Here is a 12,354-nt window from a genome sequence, read left to right as displayed (position 1 = left end):
TCTCACACTAGCCATACATAACATGTACACAACACTTTGTGTCAGTTGTAAGTTTGCTGAGGAATAGGCAGTGGTATCATTTGCACTCACTACACAGACTTGCATTACTTTAACCAAGTGCCCTCCATATGTTTTGGTCTACAACTCCCATCAATCCCACCCAACATGGCTATATAGAGTGACATCTTGTCAAGTCAAGAGGTTTGATAAAACCCAATGAAAAATTGAGAGAGAGGGAGAGAGAGAGAGAGAGAGAGAGAGAGAGAGAGTCCTGAAGTTCTTTTCCCAAGGCTTTTGGGAAACCAGAAACACTAGTCATTCTTATAAAACCCTAAGCATACAACAGCCCTCAATTATAACCAGACACCTATTTCTGGTTATAATCAAAAAATAAAACAGCACATAAGTAAGATGCTGAAGCTCAGAATTATGACACGGGAACTCATAACGTTCACCTCAACAACAACAACAACCAGAAAAGGTGGGCAGCATGACCCCCAGAAAATTTCTTTGGATTTGATTTGAGCTAATTCAAAGTCTAAGTCATTCTCAGTTTTTTGAGAAGCAGCTTGGTTTATTTTCCAGCCACTCCAAAGCGATATAGACAATCCAACAAATGGTCTTAAAACTAAACCTTCTTGTTTAGTTTAATCTTGAATTTATCCAAAAGCACTCCTCCCCCCACAACACTTAATGGTGCCTTGATACCATATTTAATTTAAAGTAACATGCTTCAATCTCTGTGCAAATTGGTACACCAGGAACAAACAAGCCCACAAAACCATACGCGATGTCTTCCTCAGTTTATGGTAGGCCTGCACAACTTGTGAAACATCAAGCAAATGCAATCTATCAGATATTTATAGCAATGCCCAGTAAACATTCTGAGGTCTGCAAAGAACACAATCAGGTGATTTGCAGACTCGCTACAAGAGACTGAATTGGACCTTTAAAGCCCAACATGGTTGAATCCCTGAGTTACCTTAGGCCTTGTATTCCCCTGTGTGATCCCACAAGGCTTTTAAGATCTACCAATGAGGCCCTGCATGCTGAAAACGTTGGTATGAATGGAGAATACAATTGTTTAATTTGGGAGGCCCATTCCAGCATCTTCAGAATTTGAAGTGCCATGGTTAGACTTGCAGCTAGGCAAGATTCACATAGAGGCATCCTTTGCATAAAGCAGTGGTGAGAAACCTGCAGCTCTCCAGTCTCTAGTCCCAAAACATCTGGAGGGCCGAGTTTGCCTATGCCTGAGTTAGGCTATCCCTGTCCAGATAGGGACATAGCTGGGCCACCAGCTGAAGCTGATGGAAGGCACTCAGGGTACCTCTAAGTGAGCACCTTGCAGCTTTGAGATCACATCACAGAACATCTTGAGGAGTTTGCATGTGGGCTGGCATCTAATGCGGAGTAGGCTTAGACTTGATTGGATTCAATATTTTTCTACCCTTACCAAAAGCCTATTTCAGTTCCATCTCCTAGGAAACATTCATATATGAAGCAGGCTGATCCCAAGGAAACAGCAATATTACTACTGTATTATGACATTAGTTAGGGGTGTGCATCAGTTCTGTGTGGGTGTTAAATAAAACAAATTGGGGGGATTGAGGTGGAAGCATGGTGTCAACAGCCCTCCTACATTGGGGCCAAACAAAGTCTCATGACACCTTGTTTCTGAAATTTTTCATACCTTGTATCTATGTGTCCCTATAAATTGCTATGCTTCTCTGAGGTCATGAGCTATTCAATACTGAGGTGTCCAAAATGTTGCCTACAGAGCACTGTAGAGCTCTGAGTTTGTTGGTTTGTTTTTAAAGCACAGCAGCAGAGGATATTTTTAAAAGTTTAATTTAATCTTAGAAAAATCTACGTTCTTTCCCCACAAAAAGTCACGGAACCTGTCTGCAATTTTGTTGGATTAATGCACTCTGAAAGTAATCCTGTGCCAGTAAATTTCATCCACTTTTACCAAAAGAGGAAAAAGTTATAGCTGTTTTTAGATTCCCCATTATAGTGAATGGGGAATCACAGAAAGCCACTCCCGACATCAGGAGGGCGGAGTTGCGGGCTCATGCCCACCTTCACCCGCGTGGGGCTGGTTGCAGCCCCGCGCGATCTAGGGAATCCTCTGGCCGCATCATTTGCCTGGGCTAGCCAATCGGCTGGCTGCAGGGGCGGGGCTTGGGGTAATTTAAGGTCAGCGCGGCCCGTGAACGCCCCTTTCCTTGTTCGATTCAGCTGCAGTGGGGAATCACAGAACTTCGTTTTGTACAAATCAGCTTGAAAACTGAAACACAGATCAAAACTGAGAGAGCTCAAAGCAACTCAGAAATTGATTGGATTAAAACAACAACAACCCCGAAACAAATACATGGTGAATCTTGGGGTCTGTGAACACCCTGAATATTAATTTGGCAATCTGTATAAGCCAAGATGTTCCATTATGGTCTACTTTCTGTCAATCCCCCTGCCCCCTATGATTACAGTCATACAAGGGGGAAAGCAGTTATGAGCCTACTGACCCCCAATACTCTCACAAGTCTCCATTGCTATTTTTGCAGCCCCCTTCTTTTAGAATTAGGTTCTAAATCGCATGGGGACCCTTTCTGAGTAGAGCAGGTTCACCAATGGAGATGTTCAGCCCCCAAGTATTGGGGATCTGCAAGAATGAGGCTGTCCAGGGAGGCAGGTCCACCAACTCATGCCTGCTCTCCCTCCTGTGAGATGGTCATGGGAGGGCAGAGGAGAACACAATAGGCCTCATATCAGTAATAATCCCATTCTTGCTGAATATTGTGATATTTCCACCACTACAGAGGACTTCAATATGGCCAGAATCATTTCGGGATTTACAACAGGTGTTCAGGCAAACAGAAGTGGTACAGAATGGCCGCTTACCGTCCTCCCAGTGCATGTGGCCTGATACGGTGCCTCCTTTTCCGCCCCCCAGACACGCCACGCTACCTTAGCTGTCTTTCCCTGTCCCCCTCAGCTGCAGCAGATGCTGACAGGTTCCCGCCAAACCCATCCATTCAAAGGGGCCAATCTGCTCCGGCCCCAGGGGGCGAGGATGGAGAGTGGACCTGAGGGAGGCAAGGTTCCTTTGGGTCCATCCTCCATCAATTTGCCCATCCAACCTCTCAGCACAGCATCCAGTCGGCCGGGAGCATCACCCACCCTTTCATTAATAGTTGATTACTGCTCTAACATTTCCTTTTCAGCTAGGAGAGCTTTGCTGTGGTCTTTTGACAGTTGCTGTATTCGGAGCCGGGAATGAATTTTCCCTGCTTTGCAAATTTCGCCTTCCCCTTAGCACTAGTCACAACTTTGGCGGTTTAGGCCTTGGGCGGAATCCTATAGTCTTTCATCCAATTTGGGTGTGGTGAAATGATGACTCACCCAGCCCCTGTTCTCTGTGGCAGTGAGAGGGGTCTGGTGGAGAGTCTCTGTCCCAAAAGCCACTTGGTAGGGCTAGTGGACCTTAGAGCTTCCCTCGGCATTTGGAGGCCATCTGTGTAAACCTGCATTTTGTGATGGAGCCACCACCAAATAGACCCTGTCATGCCTCAGCCCCCCAGCAGGGGCGGGGCTGAGAGGGGTATATGCCCAATACCTGTGCCAAGGCTTCCTACACCTGAAATCAATAAAGCTGTAGCCTTTCCCGCCCCGATCTGGCCACAGTGATCCATGCGATGGTAACCTCCAGGCTTGACTACTGTAATTCGCTCTACACGGGGTTGCCCTTGAAACTGTCCCACAAACTCCAGCAGGTGCAGAATGCTGCAGCGAGGCTCCTCACGGGGTCTCTGCCATGGGAGCAAATTCACCCAGTGCTTTTCCAGCTGCACTGGCTCCCGGTGGAGTATAGGGTCAGGTTCAAGGTGCTGGTCTTGACCTTTAAAGCCCTTTGTGGCTTAGGGCCCTCGTATCTACAGCACCGCCTCTCCTGGTAGGCCCCGCAGAGGACCTTAAGGTCCATGAACAACCATAGTTTAGAGGTCCCGGGCCCTAAGGAAGTCAGATTATCCTCCACTAGGGCCAGGGCCTTTTCAGTGATGGCTCCGACCTGGTGGAATGCTCTGTCCCATGAGACCAGGGCCCTTCAGGATTTAACCTCTTTCCGTCGGGCCTATAAGACAGAGCTCTTACACCTGGCCTTTAATTTGAATTCAGCCTGATCTTTTATTTCCCTTCCCTTTCCTACCCCTCTCCTTTTATGAAGATCACCTGCTCTGAGACCCCACAGCTAATTCTCCCCGGCCTCCTCGCTGGCCCAAGTAGGACCAATTCAGCCAGCTAGCCCTGAGGATTATCTAATGCTTATTTCCCCTAAATTGATTTTTGAATTTTATTGTTATTCATGTTTTTATACTGTATTTTATGCTGCTTTTATAATTAAGTGTTTTAAATTTGTTGTTAGCCGCCCTGAGCCCGGTTTTTGAACCGGGAAGGGTGGGGTATAAATAAACATTTATTATTATTATTATTATTATTTATTTTAAATCCCAGACAGTTGTCGTGTCCATTCATTTCCCACTCAGTAGTTAGGCACGCCGGCTGGGGGACTCTGCAGCTGGGCACACAAATAATTCTGAATTTTGTCCATCTTCACTGTATTAACTAAAACAGGTGTGTTGCAACCTACACAAGGCATTATCATCACACTCCTGAGTCTCTGATACAGGGATGGAGAACCTGCAGCCTTCTAGATATTGCTGGACTACAACTCACATCATCATTAACCATGCTGGCTGGGGATGATGGGACCTGGAGTCCAATATCTGGAGGACTCAGTGCTTTTTTTCAGGGGGTACTCAAGGGTACACAATACTGGCACCTCTTTTTTTGTTGTTGTTGTTAAAAAGTGTGGCACATACTGTAACAGCCTCACAGTGAGCACCTATTTTTCTAGAAAAAAAGCACTGAGGACCAGAGATTAGCCACCACTATTAGAGCATCTCCCAATTCTCAGAGAAAGAGGGGTAGCTCAGTTGTTTTCAACACTGGTCGCCATTCATCAGTACAAAAACATACTTGTTCAAAGAAACAATAGGAAGTAACACCCCAATTAGTGTATCCCATATTACATATTATTGCTATTCTTTATTGGTTTTATTCTTGCAACTTTGATACAGCACTGGGGAGGATTATTGGGGGTAGATGGGATTCAGTACATCTCCCAATATAAAAATATAAGATTCTGAAAGGCCTTTTCCATATAATTTTTACAGTTGCACTATAGCCTGCTTTTCATGTGTAAAACCCGCTGAATGAAATGCTGCTCTCATTTGAGACAAACTATCTGGCATCTTCAAAGTTCCAAATTTTTTAAATCTAATAGTCTCAGGATAAATCCTGAATGCCCCTAAACAGAAAACACCCGTGCAGAACCTTATATACTAACATACAGCCATATTTCCATGAAACAAATTGAGAAAGGAACAAAAAGGAGGTGGAATAAATCTATAATCAGAGACATTTTGAAAATAGAACAGTTCCCAAGAACAAAGTAAGAAACTGAGTGTGCTGGCAAGATCTGGTGGACCACCACAACAATCAGCATTTATCCGTCTATACGCTGTATTTGTGATTGAAATTATGTCACGTTTTCATCCTAATATCCACTCCCCTGACACACATCATAACAAACTTATGTTCTGAAGGTGTTTCCCCCCATTTCATACATACCGGTCTTGCCAAATTTCGATTATTTGCTAAGCCCTAAAGAAAGAAAGAAAGAAAAATAGATTAAAAATAGCCACTCAGTGTTGTTACAAATTCCACCTACATGCATAAATACTTCACAGCTCTCCTACCAGAGCGGTTTGTTTAATTGTTTGTAAGGTTTCTCACTCGCTCTCAGGCTATATGTACCAAAGGAAATCAAACCAAAAGGGCAGAGATGAAAGGCAACTCTTTCAAGGAAGTACAGCACCTGTGGATTTGTCAAGTTGCTCAAACATGTTCTACCTACATTTGGAAGTACTCATAGCGAGCTTCAGAACGGGCTTGCTACAAGCCCAGGCTGTTTGGCTTGATTTGCAAAGTTTTCTTACCTCAGGTGAACTTGAATTAGCCCCCATCGTGGTATCTGCTGCATATGATCCAGTTGCTCGAAGTGGTGCTTGAGTGATAAAGTTCACAGCTGACAGTGCCTCCTGGGTGAAGTAGATGAGCAAGTGACTCATGACCCCACCCCTTTCTGAATTCCAAGGAATGAAAATAGCTCCCTCCCTATTTCCTTCAGTATCTTGAAACCAGTCATTTGAGTTAATTGATGCTGAAGGTCCCCGTGTTGTGGTGGAGGTGACTTAAGTGGCTATAGGTCATTGTGGCCATACAACTTGGTTGATGAGAACATCCATTTAACTATTTAGCCTGTGTAATGAGCTCTCAAAGTCTAGGAAAGTTACGCTGTTTAAATGAAGCTGTGTGAACTACCTGGAGATGAAGCAGCTTGAGGTGAAGGACCTCTTTGTGGGAACCCAATGCAAAGATGATGGTCGTATTCCTGTATCTTTTCCCCTGGACTTCTCAGCATCTGGAGAATGGGGAACCCTTAAATGTGCAAATAAATGTTTGGGAAATTATTTAAGTAAAGGCAAAGAAGAAAGATTGTTGGTTAGATAGCAGTTGATGGCCACTCTATGATCTTCCTCCACTGAAAAATGCAGGTGTTTGACTGGCATAGCCCTTAATCTGCATAACAAGACTTAACCAATAAAGATTTTATAGAACATTGATAAAGAGAATACTCCCATATTTGGGGGTGTTGATGAAAATGTGATGAGGACATAGAGAAGGCTTGGAGTTGGGTAACACAATCATCTACTTCCCCCCTACAGAGATTCAAAGCTTGCCAAAAGTCTTAATGACCAAAATATGAGGCCTTTTGGGTTGAAGAGTGGGTACAAAATATCAGTAAGCATTTAGCCAACATGTACATAGACCTAGTCAGCTGAAATTAATACAGCTCTAGAATCACTTATCTTGTTCTGAACTGTGTCCAGTTTGTGGCACACCAGTCCGGTCTACAAAAACGTTCATGTTGCAGGAAAGCATATAATAGCACCATGATGAACCAGGGAACATCATTCCCCTCCAGGTATAACAGGTGCCCATTATCTGCACTTTTCAGGAAAAAAATGGATGTCGTGTTTGTTCCAGCGGACTTTTCCAGCTGATTGAGTGGATCTCTTCTGAAACGGATTACGTTTGAAAACCGAGGTACCACTGTATATCATAGGAGCACCTCCATCACACAGTTATACCAGGATGGGACTGAAGTACAGCACCTGCATGTTTAGGAAACCTCAAAAAGTGTTGAACTTTTAAAGGAAAACCCAAAAGTTGTTGATCTTTTTCAGTAAAAGCTACAAGAATTTTTGAGCTTTTTGGGACATTTGATGGATTTCTAAAAAAATAATCCAGGACACCATTTTTGGAAGTGAATTCCAGGAAAATCAAGATGTATGGCCATCATCCCTGAGCATTGTCCCTGCTGGCTACGGAAGTTGTAGTCTGAATATCTGAATGGCACCATGTTGGCTATTCCTGAGATATATTACCCAGGAAGGATAGCTCCTTCTTTCTATTTATGCACTACCAAACTTTTGCAAAACAGTTAAAAGTGAGAATTACTTCATAGCAGGTAGAAGCAGCTTAACGTCTTCCTTATCCATGAAAAGAAACATATGCAAATAATTGCTTGAGGCCACTTTAGGCTCATGTGTCAACTTGTCTTATTCAGTTGAATTTCTGTGCCTTGCACATTTGTTCCCTGTACACAGCAACTAATAGTAAACATACTTACATGGAAGGAAATCCCATTGACTATAGTGTACCAGTCTCAAGTTGGAAAGTTGGAAATTTTCCATTATTAAACCAGAATGTTCCACTATTAATACAGAATCTTCATTTTAGTTTCTTTTTATAGATAAGATCAACCACCAAATAAGAATCTCACCATGCTCTAAGTAGCAAGCAACCTCAAAGCACGAGAAATTTATTCCGACTGGAGGAGGTGTTGAGATTCTGAGGTCCCCAGAGGGGTGCCCCAAAACACTCATTTTCAGACACTTCCCTATGCTAGGGAAGATTTGAAACCTATTGTAGGGAGGGGGAGGCAGTGCATGAAATTAACCTGTAAATTTTTGATACTAAAAAGAAGTAAAACTGGATTTTTTTTTAAGTACACAAAGCTTACAAGTACAATGGTACCTCGGGTTAAGTACTTAATTTGTTCCGGAGCTCCGTTCTTAACCTGAAACTGTTCTTAACCTGAAGCACCACTTTAGCTAATGGGACCTCCTGCTGCCGCCGCGCTGCTGGAGCACAATTTCTGTTCTCATCCTGAAGCAAAGTTCTTAACCCGAGGTAATATTTCTGGGTTAGCGGAGTCTGTAACCTGAAGCGTATGTAACCTGAAGCATATGTAACCTGAGGTACCACTGTACACAAAGATAAAGAGGTAAGAGCCAGGAAACTATCAGATTAGATAATAAGGCAGTGTTAGCTTGCCCTTCACAAGGAAGAACCAGTTCCTGGTTGGTACAGGCAAGGCTGGCCTTACTATGAGCCACAATGAGCTTCATGGCTCAGATGGCAGATGGGGAGAGGTGTCAGTTTGTTGATCCCTATCTGCCACATGTCACCATGGCTACATCTTCACAGATGCTGCTGCTTTTGTCATGTGGAGCCCTTGCCCCATATCTCATTGCGGGGAAGAGGCCCTTCCTTACAGTGAGGCATTGTGGGTCCCAAAGACCCCGTTGGGACTTCTTTCAGAAATAGCTGTATGTTGTGCATAGTTGTCTGTGGAAAAATGCAAATGCCCGGGAACCTACTCACATGTAGAGGCTCTGTGTTATCAGGATACCCATGCGACCTCACCTCTCAGGCATGTAGAGGGCCTACCTGTGAGTAGTGCTCAGGAGTTCAAATACCACTGCTGACAACCACACATGGCATGTAGTTGTTGCAGAAAGAAGACCTGGTGGCAGAGCTGGGGCTAAAAGCACAGATATGCTAAAGATATGCTCTAGCTGAGAGTAAGGCATGACTAGGGCTAGAGAATTCTCAATACCACCAGCACCACCAAGCCACAGCTCTCAGCATTATCTGGAGGAAGCCATGACAGTTAAACTGGTAAAATACAATATGCATTAGTGTAGCTATCAACTATCTGGCTCACATGGATTGCAATCCAACATGTTTATTCATAGATGCTCGAGCATTGTGTGTGCTGCTGAGCCTGTACTTTTCCTTCCCTGACTAAAGGTCTCTTTCGCCCAAGTAAGACATCCACGTGCACAGTTAAAGTACACAACTTCCTCCCAAATAATTTCAGGAACAGTAGTTTGTTATAATGGTAGTAAGGGGAAAGGGAAATGACCCCTGGACGGTCACATCCAGTCAAATGGGGTTGTGGCGGTCATCTTGCTTCAGGCCAAGGGAGCCAGTGTTTGTCTTCAGACAGCTTTCCAGGTTATGTGGCCAGCATGACTAAACCGCTTCTGGCTCAATGGAAACACTGTGACAGAAACCAGAGCGCATTGAAACGCCATCTACCTTCGTGCCGCAGTGGTAACTATTTATCTACTCATGCTGGTATGCTTTCGAACTGCTAGGTTGGCAAGAGCTGGGACAGAGCAACGGGAGCTCACCCCATTGCATGGATTCAAACTGCTGACCTTCTGATCTGCAAGCCCAAGAGCCTCTGTGGTTTAGACGACAGCACCACCCGTATCCCCCTAATGGTAGTAGGAACTGTAGGTCTGTGAGGAGGAAACTACATTGCCCGTGGTCTTTAGCAAAGAGTTGGATCTTAGATTTGTTATCATATATAGTTAAACTAGCACAATAAATGCCAAAAGCTAGTAAGTGATTCTGGTATATTCTGAAGCATGAAAGCAATCCAGAATCATGGCCCTACAGTAGTAAAGGAAGTCTTGCAGAGGACAGTTTAGGGGAGTGGGACTCTATAACATAGAGGTCAGAAGCCAGGCCGCTTTTTTAAAAAAAAATGGACCGAAGAGTATAAAGACTGAAATATAGCCCTGTCTGGTTTTAAAGACACAAAGCAAAAACATGCCTTTTGAAACCTTAAATATTGTTACTGTTGTTAGTAGCATCAGTAGTTGCACTTCGGGTGTGGTATGAACAAAGTGTAGATTCCTATAAAATGTGTATAATTTAAATTGGGGGGGGGGGAGGGGAGAGGTAGGTTGCATTACCAAAACAAAAAACAAAAAGTCTGCACAAAATGAGATTGGATGGACCTATGATTGAGCATCAACAAAATTGAAATAGGATGTAATTATCTTGCTCTGTCCATCCATAGCTAGAAGATCTACACCTGTTTAGTTTGAGGGGGAATAGACTGGGGTGGGGGACTCAATAAAATGCTACTGCTATCACCTTTTGAGGGCAAAACAATGGTGACAGCACCACACATACACCTAGCATAAGAGGGAGAAAAAAGAAAAAGCACTTTTAATGGGGGGAGGACTATATTTTTTAATAAAAAAATAAATACATTAAAGGTAAGTGTCCCCTCCCCCCCACACACACACACACATAAACATGCGCTGTCTCTTCTCAAAAAAATCTGAAGTGCCCCCCAACCCCGGATTTTGCCATTCTTGAATAGGGCAGCAAAACTAGGATGACCATTTTACATTCAGTTTCTTACATGTGCATGTACATCATTTTATTACTCAGTGCTTGATGACTGTACCTGAAAGTGTGTACTGACTTAATTGAAAAGCATTGTGGGTTACGTGATGTGACTGTTTAACCTGTTGTGTTAAGTTTGTGATGGCTCATTCACATATGCAACCAGTTGCTCAGTTAGGACACATTTGCAACATACATTTAACACATATTTAAACCACGTGGCTTCCCCCAAGGAATCCTGGGAACAATTGTTTAACCCTAACAGGTACACCTCCCAGCACCCATAACAAACTCAGTTCCCCAGGATTCCCAGGATTATTTGGGCGAAACCATGTGGCTTAAATATATGGTAAGGCTGTGTACTATACAGTGGTACCTCAGGTTAAGAACTTAATTCATTCTGGAGGTCCGTTCTTAACCTGAAACTGTTCTTAACCTGAAGCACCACTTTAGCTAATGGGGCCTCCCTCTGCCGCTGCACCACCACCACACAATTTCTGTTCTCATCCTGAAGCAAAGTTCTTAACCTGAAGCACTATTTCGGGGTTAGCGGAGTCTGTAACCTGAAGCGCCTGTAACCCGAGGTACCACTGCAGTTTGTTCCTATGCCCACCTTCTGGCAAAAAGGACCCACAAAGCTTAACACAGATACAAAATGCCAGGCAAAAAAATTAAATTGTAAAAAGTTTAAGGGGAAAATACTCTTATCTTATCAAACCAACAACTGAAAGCCAAATTCTTGATTCCTTCTGCCTAAGGCAAAGGTCAGTTCCCACGCACCCACCCTGCAAATGTCAGGAAGCTATAGTAAATCCTCAAACAGCAGCTCCTCCTTATAAGAGGGGCAAGTGGGATAGCTTGTTCCTTTGTCATGGACTGGCTGGATACAGAGGAGTGGAAGAAGGCCAAAGCTGGGGAACCCCCAAGGGAGGGCAGCTCAGAACCAGGGGTTTGGTGGTGGGACAACGTTCTATGGTCAGAGGGAGCAGACTGGGAGGAAGAGGGGGAAGAAACTGAAAAGGCAACAGGCTTTGTGGTGTCAGAAGCAGCAACAGGGTTTAGTGCAGGGCTCGGCAACCTAAGGCCCACGGGCCACAAGCAACCCACGGGGGTCATTTAAGCGGCCCATGAGCCGCCACTGAGTTCCCACATGCTGCACTAAACCAACACAGCGCGGTGCAGGGACTTGCTTCCGTGGCGCTGGAAATCAAGTCTGCACAGACCATGTTGGTAGCTTCAAGAACCCTGGGTACTTATGCAGTAATGGTAAGATGAAACTAGTATGAATGTCTCTGTAATACAGGCACTATAGAAGCACATGCTCTGTTGTTTCCATATGACCAGAGTCACAGGGGCATTGTCTCTCCGGGTAAGCAATCTTCCTGTATCGGCCAAGGACAGCTGAGGGGAGGGCATGACAGAGAGCCAAGGTAAAGGCCCTCCGGTGCTTAGGGACTTCAAGTTTAGCTAGATATGCCATAGGGTAGGCAGAGTACCTGGAGGATACATTGGCAAAAACATTTGGAGTCCAGGCTAGATCCAATTGGCCCTCAGTGTCTGCTACACATTGTTTTATGAGAGCTTTGGCTTGGTCATAGCCCATGCTGAGTAGAAAGCCTTGAATAAAGAGCTAACTTCACTGACATTTAGTGCCTTCTTTTATTGCTGACCTAG

The 12,354-nt window shown here is 44.2% G+C and overlaps 2 protein-coding genes across 2 annotated transcripts in view; both read right to left on the bottom strand.

Moving 5' to 3' along the window:
- The window catches only part of LOC310681930 (cytosolic phospholipase A2 epsilon-like), a 47,525-nt gene extending 41,359 nt beyond the window's left edge, over positions 1-6,166 (bottom strand). The window contains exons 1-2 of the mRNA XM_083449996.1: positions 6,060-6,166; positions 5,692-5,724 (exon numbers count right to left, since the gene is read on the bottom strand). Coding sequence (XP_083306122.1) covers positions 5,692-5,724; positions 6,060-6,086 — 60 coding nt within the window. The 5' untranslated portion in view covers positions 6,087-6,166. The remainder of the gene's footprint in view (positions 1-5,691; positions 5,725-6,059) is intronic.
- The window catches only part of PLA2G4F (phospholipase A2 group IVF), a 158,080-nt gene that overhangs the window by 33,899 nt on the left and 111,827 nt on the right, over positions 1-12,354 (bottom strand). The gene's annotated exons all lie outside the window — the stretch shown is intronic.

The sequence above is a fragment of the Podarcis tiliguerta genome (genome assembly GCF_965153285.1).
Source record: "Podarcis tiliguerta genome assembly, chromosome: 1".
Taxonomy (NCBI): domain Eukaryota; kingdom Metazoa; phylum Chordata; class Lepidosauria; order Squamata; family Lacertidae; genus Podarcis; species Podarcis tiliguerta.
Note: the sequence above shows the minus strand (reverse complement) of the source record. Positions and strands in the feature narration are given on the sequence as shown.